We start from the raw sequence: 23084 nt of genomic DNA, 5'->3' as shown, positions 1-23084 counted from the left end.
TCTCAGAGAGGGATCACCTCTCTGAAAGTGCCTACGGCCAGGTAGAATAATCCCAAGAGATGGAGAGGTTTGGGCTGGGTTTCATCTGCTGCTGCATTTTGCCTCTTGTAAAATGGTTGTTGAAGGAAGCCAATCCCCAGGGCAATCCGTAAATTTCCTTAGTTCCACAAACACACAGGCACAAAAAGACTGATAGTGTCTGGAGGTAATGTAGAAGCCAGTTAAGATGATTACTTGCCTTTAGTCCCGTAAAGTTAATGGAATGAGAAGTACTTTGGCTTAAGTGGTTTGTGATATGAATAGTCAATATATTAAAGCACTGCTTCATCCAAACTAACTCATTTTGGAATTTTGTATGATTTGATTTGCAAAACACCAGTGTGCGATGCCTGTTCAGAGAGTAAAGGAAGGAAAGGAAAATGACCTAAAAGAAAACGATAAACTAGAGACCAAAAAAACCTTGAAAAATGAATGTGAATGAGCGAGAGAGGATTGCACCTCAGAAATGTGGGTCAGTTCTGTTGCGCATTTATCTGGTGTGATGATAATATTTGGGATAGAGCAGCAGCTGAAAGCTGTCTGGGGTGGGTGGGAGGAAATACAGAACTTTTGAGAGGTGACATGATAGTCAGGTATACTATTTAGACCAGGGATGAGAAACCTCCAGCCTGTGGGCCAAATTTGGATTAGTAGGTCTCAATTTGGCCTGCAAGGCCATTTCTCCCAAATAATGTCCACCTACCTTACACCTGAAATCCTATGCTCTATCAGGTGTGGGACACATGGAGATGCAGCTGTATTGGTCATGCAATCAAAATTCTCGTGGGCAACTTGATCACACAGCTGGTCTCTGCAAAAAGAAGGGATTGAAGTCACCCCCTCCATCTGCTGAGGAACTGCATGACTAAGCTGCCTGCAGAGAACTCAATAACACAGCTGATCTCTGCAGAAAATATATTTGCAAGCCCTGTGCTCAGCACTTCCCAAGTGGTGAGCATATGGCTGTCTAAGCCCTTTGCGCAGTTCCCAAGCACTCAACCACCAGCTGGCTGTCAGGCAGCTTCACAAGCACTGTGCAAGGGACTTGGGCTGGTGGGTGGGACAACTCCCTGTTCATCATCTGATGTCATAATGATGTCAGGGCGATTGACAGGTGGGCTGCCTCCCCGCCTATCTTAGCTGGGCCACAGCCAATCGGGACAGATAAGGATCTGGTCTGTTGGGTCAAAAAGTTATCCACCTCCAAAAGAACTCCATGCATGAACTGCAGCAAAGAGGAATAGGTGAAGCCACCAAGTGGAAGGACCAGGAAGGGTTATGGCTCAGTGGTTGAGCACATGCTTTGCATGCAGAAGGTCTGAGGTTCAATCCCCAGCATCTCCAGGTAAGGCTGGGAAATATCCTCATCTGAAAACTTTGAAAGCTTCTGCTGTTCGGTGTAGCCAATGCTGAGCTAGATCAAACTATGGTCTGACTCACATGTCAGCTCATATATGTTTCCCGTGTTCAATCCTTGATATTTTGCTAAAAGGATCAGGTGGCGGGAAATGGGAATGTCTTCAGGCCCAGATCCTAGATGTCAACAGCCAACCAAAGGGGATAAAAGTGGGAGGAAATGGACCATTATTCTCACCTGGTCCAAGTCAACTTCCCAACGTTCCTGTGAATGAGGCAGAATGAAGATCTTATGACAGGACAAAGTGGGCAGAAGAGTCAGAAAGAGCTGGGGACATAGGAAGAATGTAGGAAGTGTGGATTTGGTTTCATTTACAATGAACAGATTGGAATTTTTACTAGTTACTCCTGCTAAGAGCAAGTGGTGTAGTGGTTAGGAGCAGTGGACTCATAATCTGGTGAACTGAGTTCGATTCCCCGCTCCTCCACATGCTGCTGCTGGGTCACCTTGGGCTAGTCACACTTTTCTGAAGTCTCTCAGCCCCACTCACCTCACAGAGTGTTTGTTGTGGGGGGAGGAAGGGAAAGGAGAATGTTAGGCATTTTGAGACTCCTTAGGGTAGTGATAAAGCAGGATATCAAATCCAAACTCTTCTCCTCCTCCTTCTCCTTCTTCTTCTTCTAACATTCCATTTCACAAATTATTTTGTACAAGCTCTCCCCACCCCTGCAGTACATTTTAATTTAGATCTACAATATGTTTGCTTTCAGACATCAACATGGCAGGAGAGCCCAAACCATACAGACCTAAGCCTGGAAACAAGCGGCCACTTTCAGCTCTCTACAGGTAGGCTCATCTGCTGCTTACACTACCTAGGAACAGCTTCTGAGTCTTCAGGGTATGTTCCTCATGACGGTGAAAGATTATCACTTAAATAAGGGTCCATCTTGTAATCCCTTGGCACAGGAACCTGGCCAGAAAATAAATAAGTAAATGACGGCAACTTTGTCACCCATTCCTTGCCTCACTTTGATATTTATAGCTTAACATTCACTTCATTGTGGCTTTTTCCCACCAGAGACTAGGGCAAGTTCTCACCTGCACGCAGCATTTTACAACCCATCTGTGAATATTTGGGAATTAAGTAAGACTCCCACCATATCATCCAACAATGCTTGGTGCCCTTTGGGACATATTAAAGTCACCCATATGTACACAGTTCTCCTTATGGCAACAGGTCTAATTTTAAGGGCTTGGTAAAATCCTTTTCCTTTTAACAGAGCATATTAATTAGACTTGTTGAGGGGTAAACAATTTAGAGCCATGGTGTTTGAAGGGCTCCCTATTCCCAGAAGAACCTTCATGGTAAATAATCAGTTTTCACACACACACACACACACACACACACACACACACACACAAACCCTATCCTGGAGTAAAGTGGGTGGCAAGTTGCTCAAGCAAGTGGTTGTCAACTAATTCCGGACTCTCTGGGATGACATCTGCTATCTAGATCCATTTCAAACCAGTTTTAGTCTGAGTTTGGCACCCATGGCTTTGGTTAACATGGTTGGGTGAACTTGGAGCAGGAGAAATGCAAAAGTAGTGCAAGTCTGAATTAATGGAAGTCCTCTCATGAGTGTAAGTAACTCTTTGGATCCCAGACATTATCTCTGGATTGGAATTGTTAGAAAATGTGTTCCTGGTTGAACCCAGCCCTCTTAAAAATGAGGAAAGTACAGGCTGCTGCATAATAAGCAACAATTGCATTTTGTCAGCACAATTCATAATCTGCTTGTCAATATTAGCAGAGGAAGGAGGAATGCAAACATAAAATCTCTATCTTATTGGCATTAGGAAGGCAGCCTTCTATTGTTTTTTGAATACGTACAAGTAAGCATGTGCTGAAGTGCCACTGGTTGTTTGCATTAGAACAGTCAGCCCCGTTTTGCTATGCCAAGTCTGATGGGCTCATTACAGCTTGTTGATGCAGGGTAGAAAAAGGTCAGCTGGCATCAGCTTTATCCAAATAAGTATTGATGTAGCTAGGAAAGCAGTACTTGAAGATGACAGCTGAACGTATATTTCCTCCTACTATTGCTGTGGATCTCAGGGCTGTATCCATATTGATCCAATTCTGTGAAAGACATCAGATAGGCAAATCTGTTGCTGAAAAGCTGAGATCCGTCAAACCTTATCATCTTCAAGTGCAGGTGTTCAGAGCAAAATAAACTAAAATACGACAGAGCAGGGATGGTTATTGATTGCTTGGCCGCTTTCTTCTTTAGAATACTCACAAACCTATTTTATTTATTTATCTATCAGAATTGTTTATAGTCCTCCCTTTCTCCAAAGATTCTGTGGGTGGGGTAAACATCTCAAAATATGAGCTAGTGTAGGAGAGGAAATGGTAAGTGGGGGCATTGCAAGACAAAATGTAACAACCCTGTCTGTAGCTGCTTTGCTGCAGATCACCCTCTCTTGGTGGCATCTTGCTGTCAAGACCAGGGCTGGAAGGGACAGAGGTAAGAGTACATAGCCCATGTCAAGCCAAGAGAAAAAGCCAGAGCATTGACTTAACATAGGGGGCCAGAGACAACTCCAAGTCCAGGTCCAAAGCAGCCAACAGTGGTCAGAGAGACCACAGGCAGATATGTTGTCATGGAAAGTAGATGGCCAAGTTCCAAAAGGAAGACGTGGGGCAGGATGATGACAGTTGCAAGTCTAGCCTAGCACTGAATGATGAAGACTCAATATGCAACAATTGTATAAGGCCAGCAAATATCCCATTGGCTCTTCAGATCACCTGGCTTGGTGACTGTGGCTCCTCACCGTATCCACGATCTGGGTGGTGCTGCAACATGAGAGATACCTAGCCAATAATTCTCCCTGCTTGAGAGCTTCCCATGCCCCGGCGTCTCATACTTAGTGATGTGAAGTGGCATTTGAGGTTTTGGGGCACAAGGTGACTGCAGATGGTGTGGTTCTTCAAGTGTCTCAGCACAGTGATGGAGGATACTTAAGAAACCCCATAGGTGTCATGAATAAAAGCATTTGATGTGTGAAGGACCAGCGGCATATTAATATTCCTTATTAAATTTAAAACCCTTGATAATTACTATGTTTAGTCATACCTATCTTCTTTATATAGAGAGTAGTAAACTTATGTATATTGTTTTTGAACGACGTTACAAGTTTACTTGCCAGATAAAATTAAAAGCGGTATAATTAAAGCATAAGTGTAATGGAGAACACACTTTATCAGCAGGAGAACAATGGAAAGAAAGCTATGCTGGATTGCTCTTCATAAGGAACCACCCTCCACAATTATGGGTGCTGTGAGGTGATGAATAATGTGTGAATAAACCCCACGATTAGAGCTTATTCTTTTCCATGTAACGCTGCAGTTTTAACATCTTTATTTTAGTTTCATTGCACTAAGTTACTAATTTAAATTAAAGAGCAATTTAAATGAAAGGCCAATGGATAATTGCTTTCCTCTATTGCCTGAAACTCTTTGAAGTAATTTACTGTATCACTACAAATCACCTAAAACCATTTAGTCAAATATACTAAGGGAGGGTCAAATGGAGGGCAGCTGTATTTTGAGCAAATTGAATCTCAACTCTTGAGAATGGATTTCAACCAGATTTTTAATTTCAGTGCTTTATCCATAGGTCATCACACATCCCCCCCCCCCGCTCCCTTTCTTTCAGAGAAATGCACCCCCAATTATATATTTTATCTGAATATTAAAGTTGTCCCTCTTGCCTTCATTGCAAAACTTTATAACTGTCCATTTGCTCCTGCTGGTCTTCGTTACAAAATTGTGTATTCCTTTCTTTCTTTTTTATATTTACTGGCTGCTTCTCCTTAATGGAGCTCAAGGTGTGATATACATTGCCCTCTGCCACTCCATTTTATCCTCACAACACAGAGAGATAGAGACTGACCCTGCTTCGTGGCTGGCTGGGGATTTGAATGTGGGTTTCCCCTGTCGTAATCAAAAACTCTAACCACTACATCACAGTGTGTAGAAGGTCCTTTCTGAAGTCCACTGATGTTGGTTCAAAGATTTTGGAACCTTTGGGAAATGTAGATGCCAGGTGAAAGTGAAAAATCTCAAGCATGCAAAGGAGAATTTCCTCACACTGTCTATGATTTTCTTGGTTGCTTCTGTCCATCATGAATATGGCGTTCTGGTGATGGTCGTGATCTTCTGCCAGACTTCGGTCCTGGCAGATGCCCAGCATTGCCCTCCTGTGTGCCCAAAGCAGGAGTGGGAAACCTGTGGCCCTGCAGATGTTGTTGGACAGCAACTCCTACCAGACCCACCTGGCATGGCCAAGAGTCAGGAGTGATGGAAGTTGGACTTCAGCAACATCTGGTGGGCCACATATTCCCCACCCCGGACTACAACATATAATGTCAACCTTGTGCAGTATGTTATCTATGCATTCTTTGAATATATTTAACTATTTCACTGCATTGTTTGTTTAACAGACTTGAATCGAAGGAGCCTTTCCTGTCTGTTGGGTGAGTAAGAACCTGTAGCTGAGTATTGCAGTTTTGTTTTTAATTTCACAGGATACTCAGCTCTCTTAATGTCTTCAGCAAGATTTAGGGTTTAGTACCATCATTGCTTTACTGTGGCACTCATTAAAATTTGGGGGAATGGGGATAGAGGAGTGATCACAAAAAGCACTGTCTTGCACATAGATACAAACACACACACTTTGGCTGGAGATTTTTCTCAGAAACTATTCAGTTATACATAACTGGTGTAGTTCAATTTCCAACTACAGTATTGTCTTGCATAATTTGAAGGTCTAATCACAAAGTAAGCAGCTATGCTGGTTTATTTAGTAGTACACTTAGTTGCAATCTAAGTAGCGTTCATACTGGCCTGATGTTTTCTCTGATTTACTGGAAGTGAAATGTATTTTTTTCCTAATTTCATTAACTTTTATTAGCCATAAACATATGATCAGATGAACATCCTAGCTAATTGTTTTTCCTCTGTGTGACCTTAATATATACGCTGAATACTCTTCATAATGGAAAAAGTCAACTGAGCATAGGATCATGTCCCCTTCCTTTATTGGTTAGATTATTGCTTTCCTCTTCTGTTTCTGTCTCTTTCCTGTATGTGTTATCCAAAAAAATATTTTTGCTTGTGCTTTTTTGCAGTTGCATACAGACAACCATTTCCTTACCAGTTAATTTTTGCATTTTTTGTGATATTTCACTTGATGTAAAACTGACTTCTAGAAATCTAGCAAAGCCTACATAAGCCTTGACTCAAGTGCTCCATCTTCCCCTTTCTTATTCCAAAGTACATGTAATAAGAACTTCTGAAGCAGAATTTTCCAAACTTGGGTCTCCTGCTGATTTTGGACTACAGTTCCCATCATCCCTGATCACTGGTCCTGCTAGCTAGGAATGAAGGGAATTGTAGTCCAACAACCGCCAGAGACCCAAGTTTGGGAAATACTGTTTTAAAGCTGCTGCTTTTGATTTTAAACTTCCTTCCCCGTGATATTCAAATTTAAGGAAGTCTGCCATGTTCTACCTATGCTTAGCTAACAAACCAGAATATCAAATCATAGTTTGATCCCAGTTTGCTTTATCTATCCATGGCTAGAATATGCCACAGTTCCTACAGATTCAGATATCCCAAAGTGCACAAGCATACTTTGGAGATAGTGTGAGTTTGGTTCCAGACCACTGCAATAGACCGAATATTGCAATAAAGCGAGTCATTCAGTTTTTTTTTATTATTTTGTTTCCCAGTACATATAAAAGTTATGTTTGCACTATACTGCAGTCTATTAAGCCAGGTCTCATTGGCTGCAGAGACAGGAGGGTGAAAACCTACTCCAGCCCTAGCCAGCTCCACTTCCATTGTCTTCCTTCCCCTGGAAGCAGCCAAGCTGCCTACAACTGCACCCCTGTAGTTAGTTCTAAAGTGGAAACCTTTTACATTGGTACAGACAGGAGCCTGTTTATTCTGAAATCTCCCCAACACTTGAAGAAGAGTGGGAGGCAGCCGTTGAAGGAGGTTTCCTTAAGAGACCTGGCTACCTGCAGTCATATTGCACTAGGCAAGAAGCTATACTTCAAACAAAGGGTAGTTTTCTTTAGTGGATCAGTCTCTGAGCAACAAGCACTTTAGGTGAATAGGTTTGAAGTGAGAAGGCTGAGCCAAGATTACCAAAAATAATCCTGCAAATTAGCTTTGCAAAAGGTTTAGCCGGTCAGATTGGTTAGAGAGACAAGAAGGCTGTAATTAACAGCAGTGATGGAGTGAGTGTTTTCACATCTATATCATAGCAGATTCCGATGAAGATATCAAGGTAACTATGCGTAGGAGTAAAGAAACAGGAAGCTAACAGATAAAAATACAGGTGCGGTGGTAAAATGTAACTTTAAAAGTGGTCAAAACATCTTTTCCTCACCTCCATTTTGTGAATGTAACAGCACTGCTAGATCCAGCCAGAGGACCAACTGTTCCAGTGTCCTGTTTTCAAAGTTGCCAACACAGATGCTCATGGGAAACCCCCAAACAGAACCCAAGCACAGCAGCATTCTCCCCATCTGTGATTCCCAGCAACTGATCATCAGATGCATACTGCTGCCAACAGTGATAGTGGAACATTTTCCCCAATAGCCACATCCATGCCTTCCTTTCCACGGCACAGGGATTGGGAACCTGGGTTCCTCTGGATAATGTTGGACTACAACTGGTCACTCCAGCTGGGGCTAATGGCATATGGGAGTCCAGTAACATCTGGAGGGACATAGGCTTCCCATGCCATTATACAAGGAAATCAGCTCTGTTTACTGATTGTGTGCACAGTTTGGTGATTCTGGCTTAGTATACAGCTTAGATGTGTTGTTGCTGTTTAGTCGTTTAGTCGTGTCCAACTCTTTGGGACCCCATGGACCAGAGCACACCAGGCATTTCTGTCTTCCACTGCCTCCCACAGTTTGGTCAAACTCATGTTGGTAGCTTCGAGAACGCTATCCAACCATCTCATCCTCTGTCATCCCCTTCTCCTTGTGCCCTCCATCTTTCCCAACATCAGGGTCTTTTCCAGGGAGTCTTCTCTTCTCATGAGGTGGCCAAAATACTGGAGCCACAGCTTTACAATCTGTCCTTCCAGGGAGCACTCAGGGCTGATTTCCTTCATAATGGATCGGTTTGATCTTGCAGTCCATGGGATTCTCAAGAGTCTCCTCCAGCACCATAATTCAAAAGCATCAATTCTTCGGCAATCAGCCTTCTTTATGGTCCAGCTCTCACTTCCATACATCACTACCGGGGAAACCATAGCTTTTACTATACGGACCTTATGTATCATTTAATCTGCTCTAAACCTGCCTTCCCAAATGTGCTCACCATAGGTTTTGGAGCCCCCACTGCTATTAGTTCCAGGTTTCTTCACTGGAAATGTGGGGGGGGGGGGGACCAAGATGGTAAATGATATATTAGTAGCTTCTGCTGACCACAGGACTGAAAAGGATTTGGAGTTTTAAGTCTATTTTAAGTCAAGTGGGAGATAAAAATTCCATTACATGTTTGCAATTTAATTAACACAACCTGTTCCTTCTTATTTCATTAAGGGCCCATTATAAGAGTAATCATGACTAGTGAAAGATTATCATTGCTTTTACCGGGTGCTTTGGCTAAGTAAGAAATTGCTTAAGGCCTCAGCAGATCTCTGCAATTGCAAAGCAGCTTCTGTGGGCTTCATGAGCAAAAAAGACCTGTTTCAGAACGATTCCTGTTCATTTCGGTGAAGGGGTTTGCGAACAGCTCTTCTCGGCTGCTTGCAAGGTGAAAACTGAAAGCACTATCTTGGCAGCAGCTTTCATTAGTGTTGAGAGTACTGACAAATGATTCAGAGCTGGCTCAGCCTTCCAAGTCCCCTATTTTCCTGCTGCCTTCTCTGAGAGTTAATTTAGTTCTGACTGGATTGTCAAGTGCTGATGACTTGTATAGATGAAGTATTAATGGTCACACAGGTGTCTTCTTCTGTGAAGGGGGGGAAAAATAGGTGTAACACTAAATGAATCAATGCTTGGCATCACACAGCTGCATGTTGGGGTCGTTGTTGTTCTATTGGATAGAGGAGGGGTGGTTCATTACCACACAGGGAGAAGAGATTTAGCCCAGAGGTCAGAAACCATTTTCAGCCAAATGGCTCTTGTGAGCAAACGTCTGAGGGTTGCATCATCATCATCACCATCATCATCGTAGTTGTTGTTGTTATACCACCCTTCATGACAAGATCTCAGGGCGGTTCACAGAATAAAATACAAGATAAAAATACAAGTTTTAAATCAAAATGAAATAATAACCCCTTCCTTTCCACAGACACATTTAAAAGGCTATAGATTATTAATCAGCCAAAGGGCTTGTTGAAAAGGAGTGTTTTCACCTGTTACCTAAAAATATATAATGAAGGTGCCAGGCAAACCTCCCTGGGGAGAGCATTCCACAAATGGGGAGCCACCAAAGAAAAGGCCCTGTTCTCGTGTTGCCACCCTCCGGATCTCACATGGAGGAGGCACACTAAGAAGGGCCTCACATGATGAATGCAGAGTCTGGAATGGTTTGTGCCAGTGCTGGTGTGGCTAGAGGGAGAATTGTGTGGACTCACATATGTAACTCTTTACTTTTGTACAATAAGCTCCCATACAACATGCAGAAATTCTACACATACAAACATGCCTGTCTACAACCTTCATGCAAGCAAGAGGTATTACCATTCAAGGGGGCAGTTCAGCCAGGCAAAAAAGCACATAAGGACAACCTGAAGCAACACAGAGAGCTATTGTCCCATTAGCATTTTTGAGAGCTTTGGTCTAACAGTAATAGATACATGCAGGAGAAATATATATTAAAAGATTGTCCAGTAGCACCTTAGAGACCAAATAAGTTTGTTCTTGGTATGAGCTTTTGTGTGCGTGTGTGTGTATATATATATATATATATATATATGCTTTCGTAGATTTTCACGGGTACAGGAATGCAGGTTTTGGTGTCCTCGGGTGTCTTCCCGTGTACGTCGCCTAGACACCCCAACTTTTACACGGGAAGACACCCGAGGACACCAAAACCTGCATATATATATATATATATATATATATATATATATATATATATATTCTACTGCGTCAGACCAACACAGCTACCTACCAGAATCTAGATACATGCAGGGTGTGTTGTTGCATAGTTTTCTCTTTCATTGTGAGCTGAAGTCCTAATAAGAATCTGGAGCCCCCATGCCTGCTATTAACTTTTTAAGAAACCTCCAGAGTACTTTCTAATGATGTGTTGAACATCACCATAGATTTATTCTCTAGGTAGAAGTTAAGACTTGGACCTAATGGCAAACGCTTTCTCCTGCATTCTTGTATTTATTAAACCCTGGCTGCAGTCACACACTGAGTTATGTTTGCCTAGAGCAAAATGCACAATCAGCTGGCAAACCTGATAAATCTGTTGCTTGTCTCCACTACTTCACACTGTGGTGTCAAATGCAGAGGAATTCTGGATGGAACTGTAATGAGTACCAAAACTAACTTTCCATTTCTGAAATGTCATCGGATTCTTAGCTAAACCAAAAACATACTTTCAGCTGGTTCCAAGGAAACTGTATACAGGAGAGCGCTGTACTTTTATTCACCACCCTCTCCTGCATTATCACATCCATCCCATACATTGAAATAACATAGCTCCCCCCCCCAAAGAATCTTGGGAACTGTAGTTTGCTTGTCACATAGCTGCAGATCCCACCACCCTTAATAAACTACACTACCCAGAATTCTTTAGGGAAAATAATGTGTTTTAAGGTGTAGTGTGGATGTGTCTGGAAGGAACTTGTAAGGCAGGAAGGGTTCAAGAAATCTGTTTCTTTTTTTATTTATAGGCATTTAGAAACTTCACCAAGCACACAGCCGAATACAATGTGTAATACACCTATGTTACTAATCCATGAATTAAACTAAATCAACAGCAATTGGAAACAGATTAGCACTGCAATGGGAAGGCTATTCTGATCTCATCCTCCAGTGCCAAAGGTCTTTGCAAAAGGATGTGTCTTCATAGAAGTTCATAGAACTGTAGAGTTGGAAGGGACCCTGAGGATCATCTAGTCCAACCCCCTGCAATGCAGGACTATCCAGCTGTCCCATATGGGGATTGAACCTGCAACCTTGATGTTATCAGCACCACACTCCTGATCTGATATTGAAATGTATACCATGATTAGGTCCGAGTCAAACAAACCTCTGAAAACCCCAGATACTGCCAAAATACCTGTAGAAGACTGCCTCCTCTGCTCTTTTGTTTATTTATATTTTCTCAAATAAAAGGAGAATCCAAAATTTATGTATTAATGATAACCAGTACTGATGCAAGGTTAATATTCCTTGTGGCGCTTGCCACCAGACCTGAATTTCATGTAAGCTCAGCAGAATCAGACCGCACTGGCAAAGTCACCTTTCATCATCCCTTAAGGCTAAGTTTTTCCTTCTTTGCCTTTCCGGCAGTGCCATTTAGTACGTAACGTGTAAAGCTTTGTTTCATTGCAAAATCTACTCTTTATATAAAACAAAAAAGCCATTACCAAGTTGATGGAGTTCAGAATACCCTTTGGTTGCACATAGGTTTCAGTGAAGGACGTGTTTCATATTCCACGTTATACTTTACAAGCTATAAACCTGTCTTGGTGTGCAGAGCATTCATGGAAAACACAACAGATCTCTAAGGTCACTGTTGATGAGTAAAGATAACGGTCTTTTACAGGGAGAAAACGGGGGAAATTGGAGGTCAAAAGGGCAAGCATATCACAAGTGAGAAGAAGAAGTTAACATTTTCAAGTCTTTCATGCTGTTCAGGGGAGATGGAATAGGTTGCTGTAGGCTGTTCTGAGAAATTGTGATGGTTCGATTCAAAAAGACTATAAAAAAGCAATGGTGTGTCTACTGGCATTGCCTTGAGTAGTTGTAGAGACTTAAATGCTTTAAGTTACTTTGTACCTAAGTATAATAGAAGCACATATACTTTTGATTGCCTTGTCATTACCTACAAAGAAGGGGAGGTGAATATATCATTCACGGTCTAGTAACCTCTAGACTAGATGATCACACTACCATAAAGTACTGTATATGGGATTGTTCTTACAAAGTGGCCTCTCAACTGTTAGGATTAAAGCAGCAACACTTACAGTGAGTCATCTGAAGAAGTGTGCATGCACACGAAAGCTCATACCAAGAACTAACTTAGTTGGTCTTTAAGGTGCTACTGGAAGGAATTTTTTTTGTTTTGACTATGGCAGACCAACACGGCTACCTATCTGTAAGTGAGTCATCTGAATCTCTGGAGGAGCAACAGACAGAAACGTAACCTATTCTACCTGAAATATCATATTTCCCTATGCAAACCTACCAGGCCTCAGGTGAGCACCATCTCTTGGTCCCACCAACATCGGAAGCGCAGCTGATGGTGACAGAAGAGGGAGCTTTCCCCATGGCTGCTCCCATCTTGTGGTATTCCCTCCCAAGAGAGGTTAGATGGGCTACCTCTTTCTGCTTGTGTGCAAAGACCTTCCTATTCAAATAGGCCTTTGGAAACTAAGGTGCAGGTGATGCTGATCACTGGGCTGCTGTCAAATTTAGATTTTAATTGCTGCTTCTAAATATGTTGCAATTTTAATTATTGCTTTTAACTAGTTTGTTTTTATTATTCCGCATTTTATAATTGATGTTTTTAAATGTTATAAACTGCCCTCAATCCAAACTTGGGAGAAAGGCAAGAGATAAACATAAATATATTAAATAAATATTCTTCCTTTGCTGATTCCTCCTTGAGTAACTTCCTGTAGATTATTTTTTCTCTCGGCCTTTACTTCCTTCCTGGTTCTTCTCCAAGTCAATTAGCATTGGACCTTCATTTTTGTTAACCTCTTGAACTCATGGCTCCATAATAGCCACATGTAAGCTTGTACTCAGATTGGCTTAGTTTGCAGAAAATATAAACTTTATTCTCTTAAGCAGCAGTCTTATCGGACCGTTTATTTCTGTAATCCGCTGCTATATAGTCTCCAGTACCACCTTTCAAGGCAGTCTGTTTCTTGTTTTAACTAACTACTGAAAAGGAAAGATCCTTCCCCTCTTTAGAAATTCTGCTTTCCCACTTTTCTGCACTCTGACACCATCATTTTGTAATTGATGGTTGTTTAACATACTGTGCTTTTCCACTACATTCCATTCAGTAGTCCCCAGGCTACTATTTCTCATGGGAGTACAGCGTGTTTCCGGAATTCTGTTTCAGTCCTCAAAAAGTGATTATTCTTTCAGGTCCGCTGCTGCAGCCATAATTTTAATTTATCAAGGTGCCATACATGAAATGCAGCAGAAACATTTCATGGCTTAAGCTCATCACTTATTCCTATATCTGTCAATGAAAGTCTTCTGTATCTGTCATATCAAACTGCACTACAGCAACATGTAGCACATAACGAATAAATCATATAATCAATCCTGCATTTATACAGTTTGACAAGAGTGCTTCCTTGAATACACATTGGATGTGGCACAGTCTCTGATGCAGGGGAATGACAGGGCCTAAACATAGAAGCCATTGACAGAGATGTGGGGTCATTTCAAGGAATATGGAGGAGGTGGGCATTCCACAATATACTCCACCCATAATTTTGTGTGTTCTTTCTGATATATTGTGCAGTTGAACATAGGGTCTCCAAGACCCATTCCCTAGCCTCTAGAAGACAGGACTTAATCTAATTGTCTTAAATTACAAGAAGATAGATTTTGACTGAACATTAGAAGAACGTTTTGAGGGTAAGAGTAGTTTGACAATGGAACCCTAGAAGGGTGTTGAGCTGTCCATTACTGGAGATCTTCAAGAGCCTATGACTTTGCAACAGGTCATCTAAATACAATGGAACAGGAAGCTTGGCAGCTAAAGCATGGATGGAATAAGACCTGGGTCCAAACCTGGCCAAACGTGGGTGAGGACACACCATCGTACCTACCGCATGGCCATAGCTGCAGTGGAAAAAGCTTACTTTTCTGCCACCACTGCATCTGCAAGTAGCCATCCAGCAGAGCTTTTCTGAGTGGTGAATGGGCTTTTGTTAGCTGGCCAAGAGAGTGGTGCTCTGACATTCTCAGAGGCCTGCTGTAACAACTTTGCAAGATGCTCTAGGGATAATTTCACTCAGATTCTGACAGAGTCGGATGCCACAGTGATAGCAATTCCCGTGGAGGTGCTAGAGTACTGTCTGTTCCATCTATACTGGATCAGTTTAGATTATTGCAGCCTGAGGATGTGCACAAGCTGCTTGAAGAACTGCAACTGATCTCTTTGGCATCTCCTACGTTGTGAAATGCACCTGAAACAGGTTCTGAAACCTAGTGTACATAGTGGCAGCTCATTAGGCTAGATCCCTGGAATTCCTGCATGGAGCTCAGTTATCCTTCTATGGTCCATGTGAGTAAAGTCCATCTTACCATAGATAGATGTTTTCTCACTTGAATAAGGATTGTCCCTCCTTAATATAGAAGCATAAAACACTTAAATATTAAAATCTGGACTAATTGCAGCTCTTCATCATGTAACAAAGCTATAATGTTAGTAACGCTGTGCATATCTGCAAATAAATTAATAGCCTCTCTGTCTCTGATCCTCAGAGAGTCCTTTATATGTGTGCTTAATCACGCACAACGACTAAAGGATAAGAGACAAATAGGGAGGCTGTAGTTTAGAGATGATAATTATTGTAGTTTATTACCTGGTAACTTTCATTTATTGAAAAGGAGACCAAAAGCATCCCTTTAAAAAGCCCATTAGGGCATTAATGAAGAGTGTAGGAAACAGCTTTTATTGCTCTCAAAATTGTTGGATGGTGCTCAGTAGTAAACAAGCAGCTCTTTCCAAAAGATACAGTTCTGCTGTTTTCACACAGAGGTCAGCTTTATTTCCATATTGGCAAAAGGGCGAAATCCTGTTCTCCTGGCCTGGCTGCCAAATACAACAGAATAAGAGTGTGGCTATACATTGCACTCCCCATATGAAAAAGAGCTAAATGGAAGGCCTTTCCAGACAGGTATTTGGTAACAGTGTCAAAGCTGTTTTTGCTATACAGTATTTTTCTGCATGCTTCGATGTAACACCATTCCTTTCCTCTTCCAAGGTATTGCAGGCATCAGAACACATGTCAGATACTAACTTTGGAAGGGGCCACCTAGAATCATAGAATCATAGAGTTGGAAGAGACCACAAGGGCCATCGAGTCCAACCCCCTGCCAAGCAGGAAACACCATCTGATTGGATACTTTCTTCAGTCCTTGTTTATGTTCATTTCATCTCTCCTTGGGTGAATGAATGAATGAAATCTTTATTGCTAAAAGCTATAAGCTGTCACAATTGGTCACAATGCGTAAAATACAAATAATTAATTTAAAACTGAACAGCAACAACAGCAAAGCAAACATACAGAAATGCAAAAATCACACCTGCATGAGTTCAGCACTCCACTTCTCGCACTCCCCCTTATGATACTTGTCTTGGTGGCTAATTGTCCCCAAGAGTTTGAGAAGAGAGAAATAAGGGGACAGTTGAGTTGCTAGAGGAAGATAACCAAGGCTGGAGAAAAAAACAACAGATTCTCGTGACACCTTAAAGATAAAAAGATAAACATAACGTTTATGCACTAAGCAAAAATGGAAGCAAGAGCTCCACGCTCCTCACAGCCTTGTTAGGGGGGCACAGAGGAGATGGAGTGTGCAAACTTGAAGCTGTCTGCAGTTCATTCGCCTCATATGAAACTCTCGTTTCACATGGCGACTGAATGAGATCATTGGATCCATATCACAGTAATTAGGCTGCAAAACATAATTCTTACTCCTTTTCATCTTTACTGCTTTTCTTCTTATATTTTAGTCATAATACTTCCTCCATTTCTCCACACTTAGCTTCATTTCACTTTAAACACCTTTTTCATTTTAAAGGGGCCTTCCTACGTCTTTCAACATTCAGTCGCTTAAACTAAAACAAGATTGCCTACAATTATAACTCATTTTCGTGGCATTTGTCTTGCATCTCCTTTCAGAAAAGCTTAGGTCTATTATCATGCTTTCTGGGTGATATTATGCTTTTGGGATTCGTTGGGAATACTATGAACAGTTCTGGTCGCCACACCTCCAAGAGGATATTGTTGAGCTGGAAAATGTGCAGATTAATAAAACGATCAGGGTGCCTGAGCAACTCCCCTATGGAGGGAGGTTCCAACATTTTTAGTTTAGAAAAAAAATGAGTAAGGGTGGGGGAACATGATAATGTAAAATAATGCATGTGGGGGGGGATGGATAGAGGAATGTTTTGCCCCTCTCACATAATACTAGAAGTTGATTGGTGGGAGATTTGAGGAGAGACAAAAAGAAATACTTATTCACACAACACATATTTAAACTATGGAATTCTTTAGCATGTTATGTAGTAATGGCCACCTTCCTGGGTGGCATTAAAAAGGAATTAGACAAATTCATAGACAATAAGACTGTCAATGGCTGCTAGTCATGATGTCCAGCATCAGAGGCTGTGTACTTCTGAGTTGTTTAGGAACAAGAGTGGGGGAGTATTGTTGCACTCAGATCCTGCTTCCAGCACTGTGGAAAACAGGATGCTGGACTAACTAGGATGAAAACATTTTCACCCTGTGGCTCACTAACCAAAGATGGATTAGTGAGAGGCCACAAAAATTAAGCACTTGCCTTCTTCAATTTCCTTATAAATTACAGCTATTATTACTATTGTTATCATTCTCCAGAGCTGTTATGCCATGTAGGTATAAAGTGGCCAAAATTAGAACTGAGTTAAGTGAGTATCTTGTTTAATTGTCATAGAACCGTTTTAAATTGAATATGTGCATATGTTGTACATTACTCCTGAAAGCACTGAAAAGTGGTAGGTGTGATCCATCTGTACAGTAATAAAAGAGGGACAGAAAAATATCGTGGGATCTGGAGGCCACATTTATGTGTGGAAGTGTGTAATGTGCATGCAAATTGTAACCACCATACATGCTTCCAGTGATAGTCAAATGATAGCCTTTGAGTTTTGCAGAATTCTTATCCCTGAGATTCCTCAGGATTTCCATTCCACCTGGAGTGGGGCAGGGTACAGTGTGATCAAAGCAGAGCTTGATCACAACGGAGCTTTGGCCCTTCCTTATCATCTCAGTCTGCCCCTTGATTTTACTTAATGCCCCTTGATTAGCTTTGATATTTGACAATAACCTGATATAATGAGACTGAAAATAAAATTCAGTAGCATAAGGCAGACTTGATTCATATCAAGCAAGCAAAGGGTGCTGCTGTAACTATAGCAGAACAGTCTTGCTAAGTGTCATCAGAGCTATTCTTATTTATAGAACTGGGATGTCTCCTGGATTTCTTTGAACGTGTTGTGCATTCTTATGATTAATTACATTTTCATTCTGTTGCTCCTCCAAGGAACTCAGGGTGCTGTACGTGATTTTATTCTCACTAGCAATCCTACAAGGTACATTAGGCAAGAAGAAAGTCATTGGCCCAAGGTCACCCACTGAGCTCCGTGGCTGAGTGAGGATTTGAACCCAGCACTTTAACTACTACACCACAACCACATTGGCAATTAGATAATAACAACAGGATTTTTTGTGGTGTGTTTTTTTAATCAAATCTAAACCAGTGTTTCCTTTTCACCTTGCAATCCTTGCATTTTTAGTGAGATTGTGACTAGTTCAAAGACTCAAATTTCAATATTTCCAAACAATAGTCAGTAAAAGTAACGGATGAAGCAGTCTCCAGAGATGCAGACCTGAATTAGCATTGTAATTTCAAAATGTTATATAATGCTATTTATCAGATAATTCAGTCATGTCACCTCACATGAATTCATTTGTGTTCTTTTCTGCAGTGGCTATGTATTTGATTATGACTACTACAGGGATGATTTCTACAATCGGTATGTGCACTCTTATTACTGTCTTTGGTTACATATATTATGCTCCTTATTTGACATATTTTCACATAACCAGATCGGAAAACCTTTGCTTTTGTTTCCTCATGGGACTCAGCTTGTTTTTATTGCTTGTTTGCGTTTCTGGTTTATATTCAGATTATATCATATCAGGATGATAGCTCCATTTTGGGGGTGCACTGTGCACCATGGCAGGCTTTAGTTTCTGGAATAATCTTGCTCAGGAATCAGAGCTTTGACTGGAGGTACTATTCTGCACATCTCTGGTGCCTTTATGTCACTGTGGAGGGAGAGGAGTGGGCCACAGATTAGCATGAAAGGTAACATTTCCAACAGGATGAGATGGGAAGGAGCTGTTGACCAATGGGGCAGATCGGAGGGACTCCAGCTTGCTTTTTGTATAATGGGCTGTGCCTCGGCTGCAGCAGCTAAGACACATTGCTGCTGTTGAAGATGATCCACAGGAACAGGCTGCCCACACTGAGAACAGTATAAGATGGCATTTACTGATATACTTTCATGTGGCTGTGTTGACGTCCTCACTGTTCTCCACACTGAGAACAGTATAAGATGGTATTTACTGATATACTTTCATGTGGCTGTGTTGACGTCCTCACTCCATGCAAAATGCTTTGTGAGACTCAGGTTATATGGACTATTAAGGTATGTTCAAGATGCAGGTCTCGAAGTATTTCTCTGCAGCATGACTTAGTTTCAAATCCAGATTGGAAATATATCTGAAATGCAGCAGCTTGTTATGGTGCTACTCTGGCTAAACGTCTTCCACAAGTGTCCGTGCTGTCTGCCATCAAGTCACCCATTAATCTATAGCATGCTTTTGCAATACGAAACCAAGTGGGAAATCTGGAGAATGAAGCCAAGAGCCACGTATTTCACAAAGAATAATATGGCCTACTGGGGGACAGGAGAATGTCCAGCAAACTGGTCAAGAACTTATTACCATCTAGGGTAGAATTTAGAGGCCTTTTTCAGATTGGTACTTACGATAACAACGTGAGCAGCCCTTTCACCTCTTCAAACTCTCCTCCATTGCAATATATTCAGGAGCCAAATGTTCAAGGCACTTCGCGACATGATAGCAGATTAATGAGAAATTGGGGCAACCAATTGGTGTGGTGGTTAAGAGCAGTGGACTCATAATCTGGTGAACTGGGTTCGCGTCTTCGCTCCTCCACATGCAGCTGCTGGGTGACCTTGGGCTAGTCACACTTCTCTGAAGTCTCTCAGCCCCACTCACCTCACAGAGTGCTTGTTGTGGGGGAGGAAGGGAAAGGAGATTGTTAGGCGCTTTGAGACTCCTTAGGGTCGTGATACAGCAGGATATCAAATCCAAAATCTTCTTCATCTTTATCCTTGAAATACATGTCTTGCCTCCTGTTTACTTAAAGCTGCAGTTGTATTAAGTATACTGCAGTTCAACAATTTTTGTTCAAATGACCATGTACAAATACATTCATTCCAAACCTGTTTTTCCCAGAAGCAAGTCCCTCCAAATTCAGTGGGATTTATTGCAATGATATTCACCATCTTGAATTTCATCATGAGCATTACTATGAAGGCAGCAAATTACAAAGTTGAAACTCTGAATTTAGAGCTAGGCTGTCAGCAGAGCTACAGTGTGTGTGCTTATTTTTTTAAAAATCTCATATTATTACTTGGTTGAAATGAAATTATGAGGTGCACGTTTTTCCTACTCCAAGTTAAGACAAACTAATAATGTTATCCTTCCCTGAAATTACAGATACTTACTTGGTCATGTCTGAAATACAAATATGCTTCTTAAAAGTACAAAGGTCCTTGAAATCTAATTTTAACTGTGATGCAAGTCATTGATATTTCAGAGAGCGATTTTTCATTAGAAAGTAGGGAAATTTAGTCTGCATGATCTCCCTGCCCTGCCATCACACCATAACCAAGTGCTATGAAGCTTCTGTTTCCATTCCCTTAAGGTTGTTTGATTACCACAGCCGGGTCCCTGCACCGCCTCGTGCTGTAATTCCACTAAAACGCCCACGTGTAACCGTCACAGCAACTCGCAGAGGAAAAGGGGTATTTTCCATGAAAGGGGGATCAAGATCTACATCAAGTGGAACTTCATCATCAGGGTCAAAATGTGAGTTCTATATTGCACCGCCAAGGTTGCCTATATGAATACTATGCTTAATGCAATATATGTGGAATTCTAAGGTCATCCCATTGCTAAAGCTTTAGACATTAGGTTATCATACTGAGAGTGAAAAGTTGTTTTCATTGTAATGGTTTAGTGAGAAGGGATGCATTCACTTAATGCAGACTATCGGTGTTGTTCTTTAAAAAAAGAGATCAAAGCTCATTGCATGATAACCAACTAAGTCAGGCATAAGCAAACTCAGCCCTCCAGATGTTTTGAGACTACAGCTTCCATCATCCCTAGCTAACAGGACCAGTGGTCAGGGATGATGGGAGTTGTAGTCCCAAAACATCTGGAGGACCAAGTTTGCCTATGCCTGAACTAAGTCATATTCAGTGTAGACTCAATGATTTCAGTGAGTCTACTCTAACATTGGTTATCACCCTTTGGCAAAGTCGGATTTGCTGTTCCATAGTAGCAGGAGCTATGCCATAGACTCATTTATTTCAGTGGGTCTACTTCACACAGTGGTGGAACACAAATACCCTCCATGTCATGATAACTGTCCACAGGAACTGCCTGGGACAGCAGGTCTCCGTTATAATAGCCAGGATGTGTGCTGTTTACATCTCTAAACAGTGGGATCTTGAACTGCATCTGGCACCCCAAAGGAGTGCAAGGCAACCATCCAAGAACAGAAAGCTGTTATTGTGCTGCTGAAGCATTATAAACAGAATATGAAGTGCAGAGCACTGCTGAAAGCCTGTATAAGTTTTTCCCTTGGGGTGCCCCACAGCTTTCCCTAGCACAGTGTGTCCTTTCTGGAGTTCCTGTCTTGTGTTTGAAGAATGTAAGAACCTCTTCACTAATGAAGAAGCTGCAGACTGATTGAAGCAGACATAATTCCCCTGTCTTGACAAAGCCTTAAATCAGCTGTGCTGATTTCTTCCCTGCTGTGTCAGTGACTGAAAACGGGTAGCACATCCCTGACAGGTTCTTCCCAGGGCATTAATTCTCTCGCATACTAGTAGGGCAATGAATGTTGTTAATGTTGACATTAAAAAAACCCCTCTTTCACACTGAATGTACATTTTCACTAACGTGGGTTTTATATTTGTATGCGAGGGTGGCTAGGCAAAAGGCGAAACCTTATGTAAGCCTCGTGTGTGTGTGCATGTCCTGAGGCTGAAGACTGATTCATAAATTAAGACCCCATTCATAAATTGCATAGTCAGTCGCTCCTTTCCCTTCCCACTGTACAATGGAAAGTGTGCCTGGGCAGATTTCCCCCCTGCAGTGGGATCTTCGATCTTTAGAATCATTAGATCTCACAGTGGGTAACATTTCTAAGTCCAACAGTTCCCTGCTGGATCAAGCCCGTGGCTCATGTAGTCCAGTGTCTGTTCTCACAGTTGCCAACCTGATGCCCACAGGCAGGACCCAGGTACAAGGGCACTCTCCCCTCCTGCAGTTTTCAGCAAGTGGTATTCAAAAACCCTGTGCCAGGCCTGCTTTGTTTTTATACACAAGAGGATCAAGATTGCATTCTAGGTCCTATATGGATTTGTGTGTAGCTGCAAAAGTTTTGGAGGGTGGTCTGTTTCTAAAAGTAGCAAATTATCCACTAGACGTAGAGTGAGGACCTCAATGTTGTTATCAAGCTTGAGGGGTTTGCATATTGTTTTGACTCTGATTAATTTCTGACCTTTTTTAAAAAAATTAAATCCAGTAAAAATATAAATCTCATGTAGCATACTTTTTGTTAAAAAAATCAGCCAAATGACAACTTATTTGTCATTTTCCATCAAAAGCAACAGTAGATGAATGCTGCTATATTGATGTTCCATGGCACACTTTGCTTTCTGCAAGTAAAATTGAAGCAGATGCTCCTATATTTATGTGAAATTGCAAAGGAGGAAAATATTAAACAGTTTTCTCATTATTTTGTTTATGGATCTGGAGGAACTATCTGGGAGCAAAGTGTTTGTTTGTTTTTTTTCATAAATCAGTTGTGACTTCATGACTGTTAGCCAGTTTTTACATGATGGTGTGAGACAAACAGTTTGATATGGTATTAGATCAATGAAATATATAGCATGTCTGCCAAAATAAGCCTGGGGAGTCAGGCAATTTTGTAGTTATGATAAATGGGAGCAGTTTTCATGAATGTTTTCACATCAGAAAGCACCCCCCCCATTCCAGTGAATCCTCAAGCATTGCATCAAAAGTGGAAGATAGTTTGCCCTCATTCTGAATAACTTTACCTTCAGAAATGTCACCACAAACCCGAATATCTTTGACTGTATAGTGGTGTGCATGAGATAGCACACGTGACGATTCACAGAAAGAACGAGGCCAAATGGCTAGTGAATAGACCTTGTTTAATGAATGTAACTACCACAATGCACCTTTCTTCTCTAATCTAGGCTGAATGAAATAAGCCATGTAGATATTGTACCTGAGATGTTTCAGCGACGGGGGCACAAACTCCTTAAGGATACTAC

At 41.5% G+C, this 23084-nt stretch overlaps 1 protein-coding gene across 4 annotated transcripts in view; it reads left to right on the top strand.

Moving 5' to 3' along the window:
- The window catches only part of RALYL (RALY RNA binding protein like), a 264584-nt gene that overhangs the window by 213533 nt on the left and 27967 nt on the right, over positions 1–23084 (top strand). For all 4 annotated transcript variants that reach the window (XM_081919856.1, XM_081919857.1, XM_081919858.1 and 1 more), the window contains 4 exons: positions 2167–2242; positions 5900–5932; positions 18387–18434; positions 20420–20583. In XM_081919856.1, coding sequence (XP_081775982.1) covers positions 2167–2242; positions 5900–5932; positions 18387–18434; positions 20420–20583 — 321 coding nt within the window. The remainder of the gene's footprint in view (positions 1–2166; positions 2243–5899; positions 5933–18386; positions 18435–20419; positions 20584–23084) is intronic.

Source organism: Podarcis melisellensis (genome assembly GCF_964234715.1).
Source record: "Podarcis melisellensis genome assembly, chromosome: 7".
Classification (NCBI taxonomy): Eukaryota; Metazoa; Chordata; class Lepidosauria; order Squamata; family Lacertidae; genus Podarcis; species Podarcis melisellensis.
This window is presented reverse-complemented; position numbering and strand designations above follow the sequence as displayed.